The sequence below is a fragment of the Rhinopithecus roxellana genome, chromosome 14 (assembly GCF_007565055.1).
Source record: "Rhinopithecus roxellana isolate Shanxi Qingling chromosome 14, ASM756505v1, whole genome shotgun sequence".
Lineage (NCBI taxonomy): Eukaryota > Metazoa > Chordata > Mammalia > Primates > Cercopithecidae > Rhinopithecus > Rhinopithecus roxellana.
This window is the reverse complement of record NC_044562.1, coordinates 36,276,112-36,292,972: the sequence shown is the minus strand read 5'-3', so window position 1 is coordinate 36,292,972 and position 16,861 is coordinate 36,276,112. Positions and strand designations below refer to the sequence as shown.

The 16,861-nt window shown below is 37.8% G+C and overlaps 1 protein-coding gene across 4 annotated transcripts in view; it reads right to left on the bottom strand.

The window, feature by feature from the left end:
• Positions 1-16,861, bottom strand: part of BOLL (boule homolog, RNA binding protein) — a 61,746-nt gene that overhangs the window by 24,037 nt on the left and 20,848 nt on the right. For all 4 annotated transcript variants that reach the window (XM_010381634.2, XM_010381637.1, XM_010381636.1 and 1 more), the window contains 3 exons: positions 16,174-16,245; positions 5,852-5,899; positions 4,926-5,054 (listed from right to left, as the gene is read on the bottom strand). In XM_010381634.2, coding sequence (XP_010379936.1) covers positions 4,926-5,054; positions 5,852-5,899; positions 16,174-16,245 — 249 coding nt within the window. The remainder of the gene's footprint in view (positions 1-4,925; positions 5,055-5,851; positions 5,900-16,173; positions 16,246-16,861) is intronic.

Genomic DNA, 16,861 nt, shown 5'->3' with positions numbered 1-16,861 from the left:
ATCCCACAGAAATACAAACTATCATCAGAGAATACTATAAATACCTCTACACAAATAAACTGGAAAATCTGGAAGAAATGGATAGATTCCTAGACACATACACCCTCCCTCCCAAGACTAAACCAGGAACAAGTCAAATCCCTGAATAGACCAATAACAAGTTCTGAAATTGAGGCAGTAATTAATAGCCTACTAAACAAAAAAGTCCAGGACCGGACAGATTCACAGCTGAATTCTACCAGAGGTACAAAGAGGAGCTAGTACCATTCCTTCTGAAACTATTTCAAACAATAGAAAAAGAGGGACTCCTTCCTAACTCATTTTATGAGGCTAGCATCATCCTGATACCAAAACCTGCCAGAAACACAACAAAAAAAGAAAATTTCAGGCCAACATCCCTGATGAACAGTGATGTGAAAATTCTCAACAAAATACTGGCAAATTGAATCCAGCAGCACATCAAATATCTTATCCAGCACCATCAAGTTGGTTTCATCCCTGGGATGGAAGCCTGGTTCAACATATGCAAATCAGTAAATGTAACCCATCACATAAACAGAACCAACAACAAAAACCACATAATTATCTCAATAGATGCAGAAAAGGCCTTCAAAAAAATTCAACACCGTTTCAGGCTAAAAACACTTAATAAACTAAGTATTGACGGAACATATCTCAAAATAATAAGAGCTATTTATGACAAACCCATAGCCAATATCATACTGAATGAGCAAAAGCTGGAAGCATTCCCCTTGAAAACTGGCACAAATCAAGGATGCCCTCTCTCATCACTCCTATTCAACATAGTATTGGACGCTTTGGCCAGGGCAATCAGGTAAGAGAAAGAAATAAAGGGTATTCAATTAGGAAAAGAGGAGGTCAAATTGTCTCTGTTTGCAGATGACATGATTGTATATTTAGAAAACCCCATCATCTCAGCCCCAAATCTCCTTAAGCTAATAAGCAACTTCAGCAAAGTCTCAAGATAGAAAATCAATGTGCAAAAATCACAAGCGTTCCTATACACCAATAACAGACAAACAGAGAGCCAAATCCTGAGTGAACTCCCATTCACAATTGCTACAAAGAGAATAAAATACCTAGGAATCCAACTTACAAGGGATGTGAAGGACCTCTTCAAGGAGAACGACAAACCACTGCTCAAGGAAATAAGAGAGGACACAAACAAATGGAAAAACATTCCATGATCATGGGTAGGAAGAATCAATATTATGAAAATGGTCATACTGCCCCAAGTAATTTATAGATTCAATGTTATTCCTGTCAGGCTGCCATTGACTTCCTTCACAGAATTAGAAAAAACTAGTTTAAATTTCATATGGAACCAAAAAACAGACCGTATAGCCAAGACAATCCTAAGCAGAAAGAACAAAGCTGGAGGTATCACGGTACCTGACTTCAAACTATACTACAAGGCTACAGTAACCAAAATAGCATGGTACTGGTACCAAAACAGAGATATAGACCAATGGAACAGAACAGAGACCTCAGAAATAACATCACACATCTACAACCATATGATCTTTGACAAACCTGACAAAAATAAGCAATGGGGAAATGATTCCCTATTTAATAAATGGTGTTGAGAAAACTGGCTAGCCATATGCACAAAACTGAAATTGGACCTCTTCCTTACAACTTATACAAAAATTAACTCAAGATGGATTAATGACTTAAATGTAAGAATTAAAACCATAAAAACCATAGAAGAAATCCTAGGTAATACCATTCAGGACATAGTCATGACTAAAACACTAAAAGCAATGGCAACAAAAGCCAAAACTGACAAATGGTGTCTAATTAAACTAAAGAGCTTCTGCACAGCAAAAGAGACTACATCAGAGTGAACAGGCAACCTATGGAATGGGAGAAAATTTTTGCCATTTATCCATCTGACAACAGGCTAATATCTAGAATCTACACGGAGCTTAAACAAATTTACAAGAAAAAAAAACCCCATCAAAAAGTGGGTGAAGGATATGAATAGACACGTCTCAAAAGAAGACATTTATGTGGCCAACAAACATATGAAAAAAAGCTCATTATCACTGGTCATTAGAGAAATGCAAATCAAAACCACAGTGAGATACCATCTCATGCCAGTTAGCATGGCGAGCGTTAAAAAGTCAGGAAACAACAGATGCTGGAGAGGATGTGGAGAAATAGGAATGCTTTTACACTGTTGGTGGGAGTGTAAATTAGTTCAACCATTGTGGAAGACAGTGTGGCGATTCCTCAAGGATCTAGAACCAGAAATATCATTTGACCCAGTAATCCCATTACTGGATATATATCGAAAGTTTTATAAATCATTATTCTATAAAGACACATGCACATGTATGTTTATTGCAGCACTATTTACAATAGCAAAGACTTGGAACCAACCCAAATGCCCATCAATGATAGACTGGATAAAGAAAATGTGACACATATACTATGGATTACTATGCAGCCATAAAAAAGAATGAATTCATGTCCTTTGCAGGGACATGGATGAAGCTGGAAACCATCATTTTCAGCAAACACAGGAACAGAAAACCAAACACTGATGCTCTCACTCATAAGTGGGAGTTGAACAATGAGAACACATGGACATAGGGAGGGGAACATCACACACCAGGGCCTATTGGTGGGGGGAGGCAAGGGGAGGGATAGCATTAGGAGAAATACCTAATGTAGATGATGGGTTGATGGGTGCAGTAAACCACCATGGCACATGCACACCTATGTAACAAACCTGCACGTTCTGCATATGTATCCCAGATCACGAAGTATAATAACAAAAAAATGGTCCTGGGAAAACTGTGTAGCCATATATAGAAAATTGAAACTGGACCCCTTCCTTACACCTTATACAAAAATTAACTCAAGATGGATTAAAGACTTAAGTGTAAAACCCAAAACTACAAAAACCATAGAAGGACTAGGTGTGGTGGCTCATGCCTGTAATCCGAGCACTTTGGAAGGCTGAGGTGGGCAGATCACGAGGTCAGGAGATCGAGAATCCTGGCTAACATGGTGAAACCCCATCTCCACTAAAAATACGAAAAAATTAGCTGGCTGGGTGAGGTGGCACGTGCCTGTAGTTCCAGCTACTCAGGAGGCTGAGGCAGGAGAATTGCTTGAACCTGGGAGGTGGAGGTTGCAGTGAGCTGAGATCACGCCATTGCACTTTAGTCTGGGCGATGGAGCGAGACTCAGTCTCAAAAAAAAAAAAAAAAAAAAAAGAAACCAAAACACACACACACACACACACACACACACACACACCATAGAAGAAAATATAGGCAATACCATTCATTCAGGACTTAGGCACAGGCAAAGACTTCATGATGAAAACATCAAAAGCAATTGCAACTAAAGCAAAAATTGACAAATGGGTTTTAATTAACTAAAGAGCTTCTGCCCAGCAAAAGAAATTATCATCAGAGTCAACAGACAACCTACAGAACGGGAGAAAATTTTTGCAATCTATCCATCTGACAAAAGTCCAATATCCAGAATGTACAAGGAACTTAAACAAATTCACAAGAAAAAAACAAAGAACCTCATTAAAAAGTCGGCAAAGGACATGAACAGACACTTCTCAAAAAAGACATTTATCCAGCCAACAAACATAAAAAAAGCTCAACATCACTGATCATTGGAGAAATGCTAATCAATACCACAATGAGATACCATCTCACACCAGTCAGAATGGCGATTGTTAAAAAGTCAAGAAACAACAGATGCTGGTGAGGCTGTGGAGAAATAGGAATGCTTTTTTACACTGTTGGTGGAAATGTAAATTAGTTCAACCATTGTGGAAGACAGTGTGGTGATTCCTCAAAGACCTAGGGGCAGAAATATCATTTGACCCAGCAATCCCATTACTGGGCATATACCTAAAGAAATATAAATCATTTCATTATAAAGATACATGTATGTATATGTTCATTGCAGCACTATTCACAATAGCAAAGACATGGAATCGACACAAACGCTCATCTGTGATAGACTGGATAAAGAAAATATGGTACATATACACCATGGAATGCTATGCAGCCATAAAAAGGAACGAGATCATGTCCTTTGCTGGAAGGAGCTGGAAGCCATTATCCTCAGCAAACTAACATAGGAACAGAAAACGAAACACCGCACATTCTCACTTGTAAGTGGAAGCTGAACAATGAGAACATATGGACACAGGGAGGGGAACAACACACAGTGGGACCTGTCGGGGGCTGGGGAAGGGAGAGCATCAGGAAAAATAGCTAATGCGTGCCAGGCTTAACACCTAGGGGATGGGCTGATAGATGCAGAAAACCAACATGGCACAGGTTTACCTAGGTAATAAACCTGCACATCCTACACATATATACTGGAACTTAAAATAATATAAAATAAATACAATATAAAATAAAACATACCATGCACAGTTCCTGGCACACAGATGGTGAAGCTATAAGTAATGGATCAGAAATATAATTTAAAGATGCTGAAGAGGATATTAAAATTTGTAATTATAAATTTAATTTACATTTTTGTAGGAAGAATTTTTTAGAGATTTTTTTCTTCTTCATCTTAATTATATGCTTTTTACTATTAGAATGTTAGTAACAATACAGATTGACAGGCAAAATGAGAGTGCAGAGTATTTGGAATTTTACTATTTCAAAAAGAACAAATCAAAGATTAGCATAGTGGAGTGAATGATTGATTTGGGGAACGGTTCAGAACTAGTTAGTGAAAAAGTCTGAGATGATGCATTCTTAGCTATAAGAAAGGGGAAGAGATTTGAATAAATCAACAAAACAGAAGATGAAGCAGTTTCAATGAGGGTCATGAACAAATTTAAAAAAGAAAAAGAAATAAATATTAACATGAGGTAGTTATAGATCAATTACTTTAAGACTAATACATACCTCTGGAACTGAAGTTTCCATCAGAGACAGTGGAGGAGGAACACATCCACCATCCTGTGCAATTTCCACTGGTTGATAAATAACCTCAGAAGGTTGCAGGTATAAGAAGGGAGCAGAAGAGGCAGGAGGCTAAAACACAAAACCACATTTCTAATTCAAATACGATTACTTATTTCCGTTAAACCAAATGACTTAGCCAACAGATGAGAGAAGTATTTGTTTTATATTTTACTAAATTTTTTTTTAGGAATAGCACAGAAGTATCTCAGCAACGGATCAGAAACTAATCTGTTATAAATTCCAATTGTGTAGATGTAAATAATCTTATCACTGGTAAGCACTAAAACTTCTTAATGACTCAGAACCTCATATATAAATTCAGATAATAATTATGGTTATATTAATATCACCAGTAAAGGTTGTAATAAAGTGACCTATGGTATTTAAATTGACATAAATGTCTGCTCTCAGCTCTGTGACTTCTAAAGGAAGTGGGAAAATGTCATTAAACAAGTTTTTGGTGAAGTACTGTTTGTCACCAAAAGTTGGAAAATAGAATACTTATTTAGGAATGGAATAAGAACTGAAGCCAAATCCAAGTGAAGCTGGAAAAATGCTAAATTTTCAAATAATACTAATAGTAAAAAAGAGTAAGTTTCATGTTTATACAGTACACATTTATAAAATGCTTTCACTTATGCATTATCATTTGATATTCACAAAAATCATATAAGGAAACTTACACAGGTATAGTATCATTACATCCATTTTTACAAATGAAGAAACTGAAAACGAACTGCCAAAAGAATGTTAATAAATAGAAGAAGGTCTCAAATCTAGTTCTCCTGACTTTAGTATTCATGCAGTCATCACAAGAATATAACGAAAGAAGGATTTAAAATTATATATTGAAAGTTAACATTTACCTGAGGAACACTCCACTGCCACTGTCCTGGTAAATACTGTGTGGTGGCCTAAAATTAAATAAAAGAAAAGAAAAACCCACTCAGATTATAAACAAGGGTTAAAACTAGATATCTACAGGCAAAAATATGAAGTTGAACCCTCACACCATACATAAAAATCAACTAAAGCCATATACAAAAATTAACTCAAAATGGACCAGAGACTTAAATGTAAGAGCTAAAATTATAAAACTCTTAGAAAAAAATATAGATGTAAATGTCTGTGACCTTGGATTAGGAAATGTTTGTAAAATTATGATTCCAAAAGCACAAACAACAAAGCAACAACAAAAAAATAGTTAAATTTGATTTCATCAAAACTTTTGTGCAAGTGAAAATACAACCCACAGGATGAGAGAAAATGTGGAACTTATATCAAGAATGTATAAAGAACGCTTACAACTTAATAATCAAAAGGTAAGTAACCCAACTTAAAAATAGGTAAATGATATGAATAGACTTTTCTCCAAAGAAGATATGCATATGGCCAATAAACACAAGAAATAACGCTTGACACCACTAGCCTTCAGGGAAACACAAATCAAAACCATAATACAACCATAATACACTTCATACCCACTAGGATGGCTTTAATCAAAAAAGTAGATCATAAGTGTTGATGGGCATGTGGAGAAATTAGAACCCTTATAATCTGCTGGTGGGAATGTAAAATGGTGCAGACCTTTAGGAAAATAAATACTTCCTTAAAAGTTTAAACAGAGTTACCATATGACCCAGCAATTCCACTCTAGTTACAAGACCTAACAGAAATAAAAATATATATTCACATAAAATTTGTATGTGAATGTCCATAGCAGCATTATTTATAACAGTCAAAAAGTAGAAATAACTCAAGTGTCCATCATCTGATGAATGCATAAACAAAATGTGGTACAGTGTAGCCATACAATGGGATATTATTATTCAAGAATGAAGTAATGAGACAAGCCATGTCTCATTTATCATGACATAGATAAATCTTGAAATCATTATGTTAAATGAAAGAAGCCAGTCACAAAAGACCACATATTGTATGATTGTTTTTATAGGATATATCCAGAATAGGCAAATCTAGAAAAACAGGTAAGTAGATTACTGGTTGCCTAGGGCTGGGATAAGGGGAAAAAGAAGAGTAACTGCCAACTACTCAACTCGTCTACTGTAGCACAAAAACAGCCATAGACAATAAGTAAACGAAAGTGGCTGTGTTCCAATAATGCTTTATTTACAAAAGCAGGCTGCTGCTAGAGTTTGTTCTGCAAGCCATAGTCTGATGATCCTGCTATAGACCAAAATGGTCTGTCATTACAGTTCACTTATCCCCAGTGTCTCACTAGAATTAATGAAGAGTGCTGGTTAACTGAAAGAGGATGTCATAATATATAATAAACCACAATATATTATTTACTTTAATATAAATTATGTTAAATATAATATAGCCAGAAACTGACATATGTAACATTAAAAAACCAGCTTGCAGTCCAATACCTGTATCTTACTTTGGGAATTATTGCTGAAGATTTTTTAGATTAAATGTTAGCCAGGGGAGCAAAACTGACCTCATTACATTTGGTAAAAGGAAGCAGAGTCCATCTTCTTGTATGACATTGTTTAGTTCCCTCGTGAAAAAAGAGAGGCACGATGTCAGCAAGATGGCTGACCAGAGATGCCTGGCATTCATTTTCCACTGGCTCCCTACCCTACCACAAGAAAGGACTAAGGCAATGAATAAACAGCTACAATTTGACAGGAGCATCAAAGGGAGAGTGCTGGAGTGCAGCAGGGGAGTGGAGACACACCTGTGGTGATTGCAAATCCAGGAGCACAGCACGGAGCCACTCAGCCTCTGCAACCCCTTCTCTTCTGCTAGGATTGGATCTGCCTGGAGTCCTGCAATTTCTTATTGCAGGGAAAAGGTACGCAGAAGATCCCCACCAGCCTGCATTGCTACTGCAAACACCCACACTCCTTACAACAGGAGAATCCCATAGTCTCACAGTTTGAAGAGTTGCTGGGAATTCGTGGCTGCGTTGCCCCAAATTAGGAGTACAAAGTATGTACTGCTCACCCCCTCAATCCCACCCTGTGAGCCAACCTGTTACAGTGTGACAGCATCTTGAGGCCACAGCCGCCTCTGAAGTGCTCCCTCTTCTAGGGGGCCAATAGCTATTGCACGTCTCCAGCACTGGGGTTCCATTTTCATTCCGCCAAGTCCGTACCAGTGGCTGAACACAACCCCAGCAGCATGGAACCTGAGGCTTAAGATTGGCTGTGATTCTGGCTCTGTACAGTACGGAAACCACCTTCTGTTGCCCTCACCTCCAGTTAGAGGAACAATTTGGCTGACCTGCCCAGGGTGAACCCACTCTTTAGCTGGTCAAACTGCTGCACTCCCCTGAGCAGGAGAGGTCCTCAAGCCTGGTAGCAGCTGACATGCTGCCGGGATGGAATGGTTACACATCTGCATACAGGGCTGAGAAACAGCCCAGAGGTGCCTCATGCCCTGCAGACAAGCCCCTGACCTATCCTGTGCATGTAATTAGAGCCCAAGAAACAGCTCTGGGGACTGCCACTGGCAGAAACGTCCCCAGGGGAGTGGACTGGCTGTGTGTCCATGCCTCAGGCCTAAGAAATGGTCTCGTGCCCACCCCTCCAGCAGACACATCCCTAGGACAGCTGAGCAGCCTTGAACTTGTGTCCCAGGCCTGAGAAGAAGCCCCACAGGCTGCTTCCAGTGGGCATGATCCCAGGCCGACCAATTGCCCTGTGCCTGCATTCTGGGCCTATGGAACAGCCCTCACAGAAACGTTTCCAGGCCAGGTGATCCACCTTATGCCTATGTCCCAGACTTGAGAAATAGCCCCGTGGGCCACCCCCAGCAGACATGCCCCCTAGGCCAGGTGAGCAGTTGTGTACCTGCATCCCGAGCCGGAGAAATAGTCCCTGACAAACAGTCCCTAGCCAACTGAGCAGCCATGCAGCTGTGTCCACGGCCTGAGAAACAGTCCCATGGGTTGTCCCCAGCAGATGCACCCCCAGGTCAGCCAAGGAGCCATGTGCCTACATACCCAACCCGAGAAACAGCCCCACAGGCTGCCTCTGGTGGGCACTCCCTGAGGCTGGCTGAGAAACTGCATGCCTGTGCTCTCAGCCAGAGTAACAGCCCTGTGGCCCCAAGCCCAGTGAGCCAGACTTACCATGTTCATGTACACAGCCCTGACCTGAGGAAGAGCCCAGCAAGCCCAAGCCCCACCACCATTGTCACAGACTCTCTTGTCCTAGGTCACTGAGAAACTTGCAAATACAACTAGAGAGTATTACAGCTTAAGAGACTACACAGAGACTACCCTACTATGTCCACCTAGAACCAAGGCCAATGCACCCCACTGAACCAACACCCCAAAATCCATTCACAGAAATAAGTCTTCCCCTATGAAACCTACTTCAAATTTGAAAAGGTGACTTTTGTACCAGATGTGTAGAAATCAATGTAGGGACACATCAACCATCAAGGAAACATGTCACCTCCAATAAAAACAGTAATTCTCTAGTAACAGACTCCAATCATAGGGAAATATTTGCATATATTTCATAATGCCAGAAAAAGAATTCAAAATAATAGTTTTAAGGAAATTCAGCGAGATACAAGAGAACACAGATATACAATTCAACAAAATCAGGAAAACAACTCATAATTTGAATGAGAAATTTAACAAAGAGATAGATATCATAAAAAAGCAACAGAAATCCTAGAGGTGAAGAATTCAATGAATGAAATAAAAATACAACTGAGAGCTTCAACAATACACTAGACCAAGCAGAAGAAAGAATTTCTGAACCTGAAGACAGGTCTTTTGAAATAACACAGGCAGACAAAAAAAAAAAAAAAAAAAAAAAAAAAAAAAAAAAAAAAGAAGAAGAATGAAGAAAACCTACAGGATTTATAAGACACCATGAAGAGGATAAATATTCATATAATGGGCATTCAAGAAGGAAAAGAGAAGGGAAAATGTGAGGACAACACGTTTAATGAAATAATAGCAGAACATTTTCCAAGTCTTGGGAGAAGAGATGGATATCCAGGTCTGGGGAGCTCAAAGAATCCTAGTAGATTCAATCTAACAGATCCTCTCAGAGGCACATTATAGTCAAATTGTTAAAAGTCAAAGAGAAAATTTTAAAAACAGCCAGAAAAATGTGTCAAGTCACAATTAAAGGAATCCCCATTATACTAACAGCAGATTTCTTAGCAGAAATCTTACTGGGGAGAATGGATGATATATTTAGATACATTCAAAATACTGAAGGAAAAAAACCCTGCCAGCCAAGAATATTAGACCCAGTAAAGCTATCTTTTAGAAATGAAGGAGAAATACAATCTTTTACATGGCCAGGTGTGGTGGCTCACACTTGTAATCCCAGTGCTTTGGGAGACTAAGGCAGGAAGATTGCTTGAGCCCAGGAATTTGAGACCAGCCTGGGCAACATAGCAAGACCCTAGCTCTCAAAAAAAATTAGCAGGCATGGCACATGCCTGTAGTCTCAGCTGTGTGGCAGGCTAAGGTGGGAGGGATTACTTGAGCTCACGAGTTTGATGCTGCAGTGAGCTATGATCATGCCACTACACTCCGTCTCTAAAAAAACCCAGCTTTTTCATAGACAAGCAAAAACTGAGAGAATTTATCACCACTAGATTGGCCTTACAAAAAAAATATTCAAGGGAGTCTTACATCAGGAAGTGAAAGGATGATAACAACCCTCATGAAACATGCAAAACTATAAAATTCACTGGGACAGTCATTACACAAAGGACAAAGAGAAGAAAAGAATCAAATCTTATAAATACAGAGAACCCAGCCACAAAAAATCACCAAAAAGAGAAGGAAAAAGGAACAAAAGATATGCAAAATAACCAGAAAACAATAAATAAAATGACAGGATGTCCTCACCTGTCAATAACAGCCCTGAATGCAAATGGGTTAAATTCTCCATTTAAAAGATAGAGACTGGGTGAATAGATTAAACGAAGAGACCTAACTATATGCTACCTAAAAGAAACTCACCTTACCTGTAAAGACACACCTAGGCTGAAAGTGTGTCTTTCACTTTTTAGGCTGAAGGGATGGAAAGACATGTTCCATGCAAATGGAAACCAAAGCAGGCAGGAATAGCTATACTTATATAAGACAAAAAAGACTTCAAGTTAAAAGCTTTAAAAAGAGACAAAGAAGGACATTTATATAATAATAAAGGGATCAATTCCACAAGAGAATATAACAATGTAAATACATATGTACCCAACACAAAGCACCCAGATATATAAAGCAAGTCTTATTTGATCTAAAGAGAGAGGGAGAAACCCCAATAAAATAGTGGTTGGGGACTTCAACACCCCACTCTCAGCATTGGACAGATTATCTAGAAAGAAAATAAACAGGCTGGGCACAGTGGCTCAGGTCTGTAATCCCAGCACTTTGGAAGGCCAAGGTGGGCAGATCATGAGGTCAGGAGTTCGAGACCAGCCTGACCAACATGGTGAAATCCTATCTCTACTAAAAACACAAAAATTAGCCTGGCGTGGTGGCACGCACCTGTAATCCCAGCTACTCAGGAGGCTGAGGCAGGAAAATTGCTTGAACCTGGGAGGCAGAGGTTGCAGTGATCCGAGATCATGCCATTGCACTCTAGCCTGGGTGACAAGACTGAGACTCCTTCTCAAGACAAAATAAAAAACAAAAAACAAAAACAAAACAAAAAACAAACAAACAAAAAAACCAAAAACAAAGAAACATGGATTTAAACTGCACCATAGGCCAAACAGACCTAACAGCTATTTAGAGAACATTTAACTGAACAGTTGCAGAATATACTTTCTTTTCATCAGCATATAAAACATTCTCCAGAATTACCATATTTTAGGAAACAAAACAAGTCTCAAAAAATTAAAAAAAACTGAAATTATATCAAGTATCTTATCTGACACAATAGAATAAAACAAGACATCAATAAGAAGAAAAACATTCAAAACTATACAAATTCATGGAAATTAAGCACATACTGCTAAATGACCAGTGGGTGAAGGAAGAAATTAAGAATGAAAATAGAAACACAACATACCAAAACCTATGGGACACAACAGTAGCAGTATTAAGAGGCAAATTTATAACAATGAATGCTTACATCAAAAAATTAGAAATATTTCAAATAAACACCCTTACAATGTACCTCTAGGAATTATAAGAGCAAGAACAAGCTAAACCCAAAATTAGTAGAAGAAAAGAAATAGTAATAATCAGGGCAGAAATAAACAATGTTGAGACTACATAACAATACAAAAGATTAACAAAACAAAAGGTTGACTTTTTAAAAAGATAAAATCGACAAAACATTAGTTAGTCTAAGAAAAAAAAGAAAGTAGATCCAAATAAATAAAATTAGCAATGAAAAAGACATCACAATGGATACCATAAATACAAAGGATCAGTAGAGACTATTATGAACAACTATATGCCAATAAATTAGAAAACCTAGAAGAAACAGATAAATTCCTGAACATACACAATCTGCCAAGATTAAACCAAGATTGAAGAAATAGAAAACCTTAAGAAGCAAGGCCAGGCACGGTGGCTCACGCCTGTAATCTCAGCACTTTGGGAGGCCGAGGCGGGCCGATCACGAGGTCAGGAGATTGAGACCATTCTGGTTAACGCGGTGAAACCCCGTCTCTACTAAAAAAATAAGGCCGGGCGCGGTGGCTCAAGCCTGTAATCCCAGCACTTTGGGAGGCCGAGACGGGCGGATCACGAGGTCAGAAGATCGAGGCCATCCTGGCTAACACGGTGAAACCCCGTCTCTACTAAAAAATACAAAAAAACTAGCCGGGCGAGGTGGCGGGCGCCTGTAGTCCCAGCTATTCGGGAGACTGAGGCAGGAGAATGGCGTGAACCCGGGAGGTTGCAGTGAGCCGAGATCCGGCCACTGCACTCCAGACTGGGCGACAGCGCGAGACTCCGTCTCAAAAAAAAAAAAAAAAATAAATAATAAAATAAAAAAAAATAAAATAAATAAAAAATAAAAAATTAGCTGGGCGAGGTGGCGCCTGTAGTCCCAGCTACTCGGGAGGCCGAGGCAGGAAAATGGCATGAACCTGGCAGGCCGAGCTTGCAGTGAGTTGGGATTGCGCCACCTGCACTCCAGCCTGTGCGACAGAGCGAGACTCCGTCTTTAAAAAAAAAAGAAAAAGAAAAAGAAAAAGAAAAGAAAATCTGAAGAAACAAATTTAAGTAACAAGATTGAATTAGTAATTAAAACGTCTTCCAACAAAGAAAAGTCCAGAACTACATGGCTGAATTCTACTAAACCTTTAGATAAGAATACCAGGTCTTCCCAAACTATTCCAAAAAATCGAAGCAGAGGGAATTCTCCCTAATTCATCCCATCAGTTTGATTACATTAAACTAAAAAGTTCCTGCACAGCGAAGAAAATAATCAACAGAGTGAAGAGACAACCTGTTGAATGGTAGAAAACATCTGTAAACTACTTATCTGACACATAATTAATATCCAAATATACAAGGATAAACAAAATAAACAACAGCAAAATAAACAAAAAATAAACTGATTAAAAATGGGAAAATGATCTGAATAGACATTTCTCAAAAGAAGACAAAGAAATGGCTAACAAATATTTGAAAAAATTATCAATATTACTAATTATCAGGAAACTGTAAGTCAAAACCACAATGAAGTATTATCTACCCCAGTTAGGATGGTTATTGTCAAAAAGAGAAAATAACAAAGGCTGGTGAGGATGTAGAGAAAAGGAAACTCTTCTACATTGTTAGTAGGAATGCAAACTAGTACAACCACTGTGGAGAACAGTATGGAGGTCCCTGAAAAAACTACAAAAGGAACTACCATATGATCTGGTAATCCCAGTACTGGGAATTTATTTGGAGAAAAGGAAATCATTGATTCAGAGAGATATCTGCACCCCCATGTTTATTACAGCATTATTCACAATAGCCAAAATATGAAATCAACCTAGGTGTCCAACAATAGATGAATAAAGAAAATGTGGTATATATATACATGATAGAATACTATTTGACTATAAAAAAGAATAAAATCCTATCATTCATGGCAGCATGGATGGAACTGGAGGTCATTATGTTAAATGAAATAAGCCAGGAACAGAAAGTTAAACAACACATGTTCTCACATATGTGGAAGCCAAAAAACACTGATCTCAAAAATCTGTCACCTGCACAGATACTTTTGAAATAAAAAAGTTTTATTTTTCCCCTCTTTCTTGTAATAAATGATAAAATTCCAAGTCTTTTCAACTGCCTTTCGAACAATGTTTACAAGAGAGTAGCTTATCCTCTGCTGATCTACACTGGTTGCTCAATTTAACTTGTATTCCTGTTTTTGTATATGCAGCATTTAGACTTACATACGGCAAGAAGACATTTTTTTTGTTGTTGCTGTTAAAGGAAACAAACTCTCAAATCATGAAGTGATGTAAAAGTTGCATATGCCTACAAAGCTCTGAATTCAGGTCCCATTGCTGTCAAAAACAAATGAATGTAACTCCTACCCTAATCCCTTTTTTATATGATAAAAGTGCCTTAGCATGAGTTGCAACTGTCATCGCTACAGTAAGCCAGTTTACAGATGTTTTCCACTGAGCGTCACAATAAAGAGTACCATGTGCTACAAAAAATAAATAAATAAAAATAAGTTGATCTCATAGAAGTAAAAAGAATACTGGGGGCTGAGAAGGATAGAGGGAAAGGAGGAATTGGGAGAGATTTGTGAAAGGATACAAAATTATAGCTACCTCAGGAATGGAAAACCAAACATCCTATGTTCTCACTCATAAGTAGGAGCTAAGCTATGAGGATGAGAAGGCATAGGAATGATACAATGGACTTTGAGGACTTAGGGAGAAGGGGTGGGAAGGGGGTAAGGGATAAAAGACTACAAATTGTGTTCAGTGTATACTGCTCGGGTGATGGGTGCATCAAAATCTCACAAATCAGCATTAAAGAACTTACTCATGTAACCAAATACTATCTGTTCCCCACAAACCTGTGGAAATAAAAATTAAAAAAAAAACAAAAAATCCCAAACACCCCTAAAATTACAGCTAGATGGGAGGAATAAGTTCTAATGTTCTATACTACTATAGGATGACTATAGTTAACAATAATACATAGTTTCAAATAGCTAGAAGGAGGCTACTGAATGCTCCCAACACAAATAAATGATTCATGTTTGAGATGTTGGATATGCTAATTACTCTGATTTGATCACCATATTATATGTATCAAAACATCACTATATACCCCATGAATAGGTATAATTATCATTTGTCAATGAAAAAAATTTAAAAAAGAAAAAAACACTACCAGGGATTAACTCTTTTTTATTTTTTATTTTCTAACTAATCATTTATTTTATTTATTTTTAAAACTTTTATTTTAGGTTCAGGGATACATGTGAAGGTTTGTTACATAGGTAAACTCGTGTCACAGGAGTTCGTTGCACAAATTATTTCATAGCCCAGTACCCAATAGTTATCTTTTCTGCTCTTCTCCCTCCTCCCACCCTCCACCCTCAAGTAGACCACAGTGTCTACTGTTCCCTTCTTTGTGTTCATGAGTTCTCATCATTTAGCTCACACTTCTAAGTGAGAACATGTGGTATTTGGTTTTCTGTTCCTGTGTGAGTTTGCTAAGGATAATAGCCTCCAGCTCCATCCACGTCCCTGCAAAAGATATGATCTCATTGTTTTTTATGGCTGCAAAATATTCCTTGGTGTATATGTACCACATTTTCTTTAGGCATGCCATGTCTTTGCTATTGTGAATACTACTGCAATGCAATGAACATTCGCATGCATGTGTCTTTATGGTAGAATGATTTATATTCCTCTGGCTATATACCCAGTAATGGGTCTAATGGTAGTTCTGCTTTTAGTTCTTTCAGAAATCTCCATACTGCTTTCCACAATGGTTGAACTAATTTACACTCCAACCAATGGTGTATAAGTGTTCCTGTTCTCTGTAACCTCGCCAGCATCTGCTATTTTTGACTTTTTAGTAATAGCCATTCTGACTGGTGTGAGATGGTATATCATTGTGGTTTTGATTCACATTTCTCTAATGAAGTATCTCTTTGTAATTAGTAAAGTAGTTGCATGAGAAAGAAATAAATGAAAGTTAGCTAAGAAAGGACTGAAAGTTTCAAAGAGAATTTTAATTGTAATTTATGTTTACCTGGTAGTGATATGCAGGTTGCTGATAAATGGGCTGAGCTACCATCACAGGGGAGCTACATACAGAACGTGACTATAAGAGGATGGAAAAAGAAAAATTAGGCAGAAGCCTTTAAAATAGCTCACAATAAAATTTATCTCAAATTATTACCTAAACCTAGTCAACTTCTGGTTTATGATTAGAAATGTTATTTTTCTACCCCTTATTGATATTATTACCGACTCTACTAAGTCTATTTATTAAAATCATCACAACATTTCTACTTCCACATGGTTTCATTTCCATAGTAATGCTAAAACAACCACCAGAAAAGTTGCTTTTAGTCTGAAATGTACCACTTCCAAAGATTATGAAAATATAGTTCTAAGAGAATACTTAGAGGAAAATGACAGCAAGACTTAGTGTGACGCTGCCTGTTTCCATTGTGAGGACCAGCAGGAAACAGTTAATGTTTATAATAGTATTTACAACTGAATGAATAGTCATATCTAATTTTCCCACTAGTTACAAATAACCAATGTTCTATTCCTTTGTTATACCTATAATTAAAGCAAAGATATTTTATTTTTATTTTAGTAATTTGACATTTAAATGAGTTAATAGTTTGACAAACTTATAATTGAAAAATCCGTGTGTAAAAAAAGTACAGGTAACACTTGATTATTCAAAGTGAAAGAGTAAGCCCCAA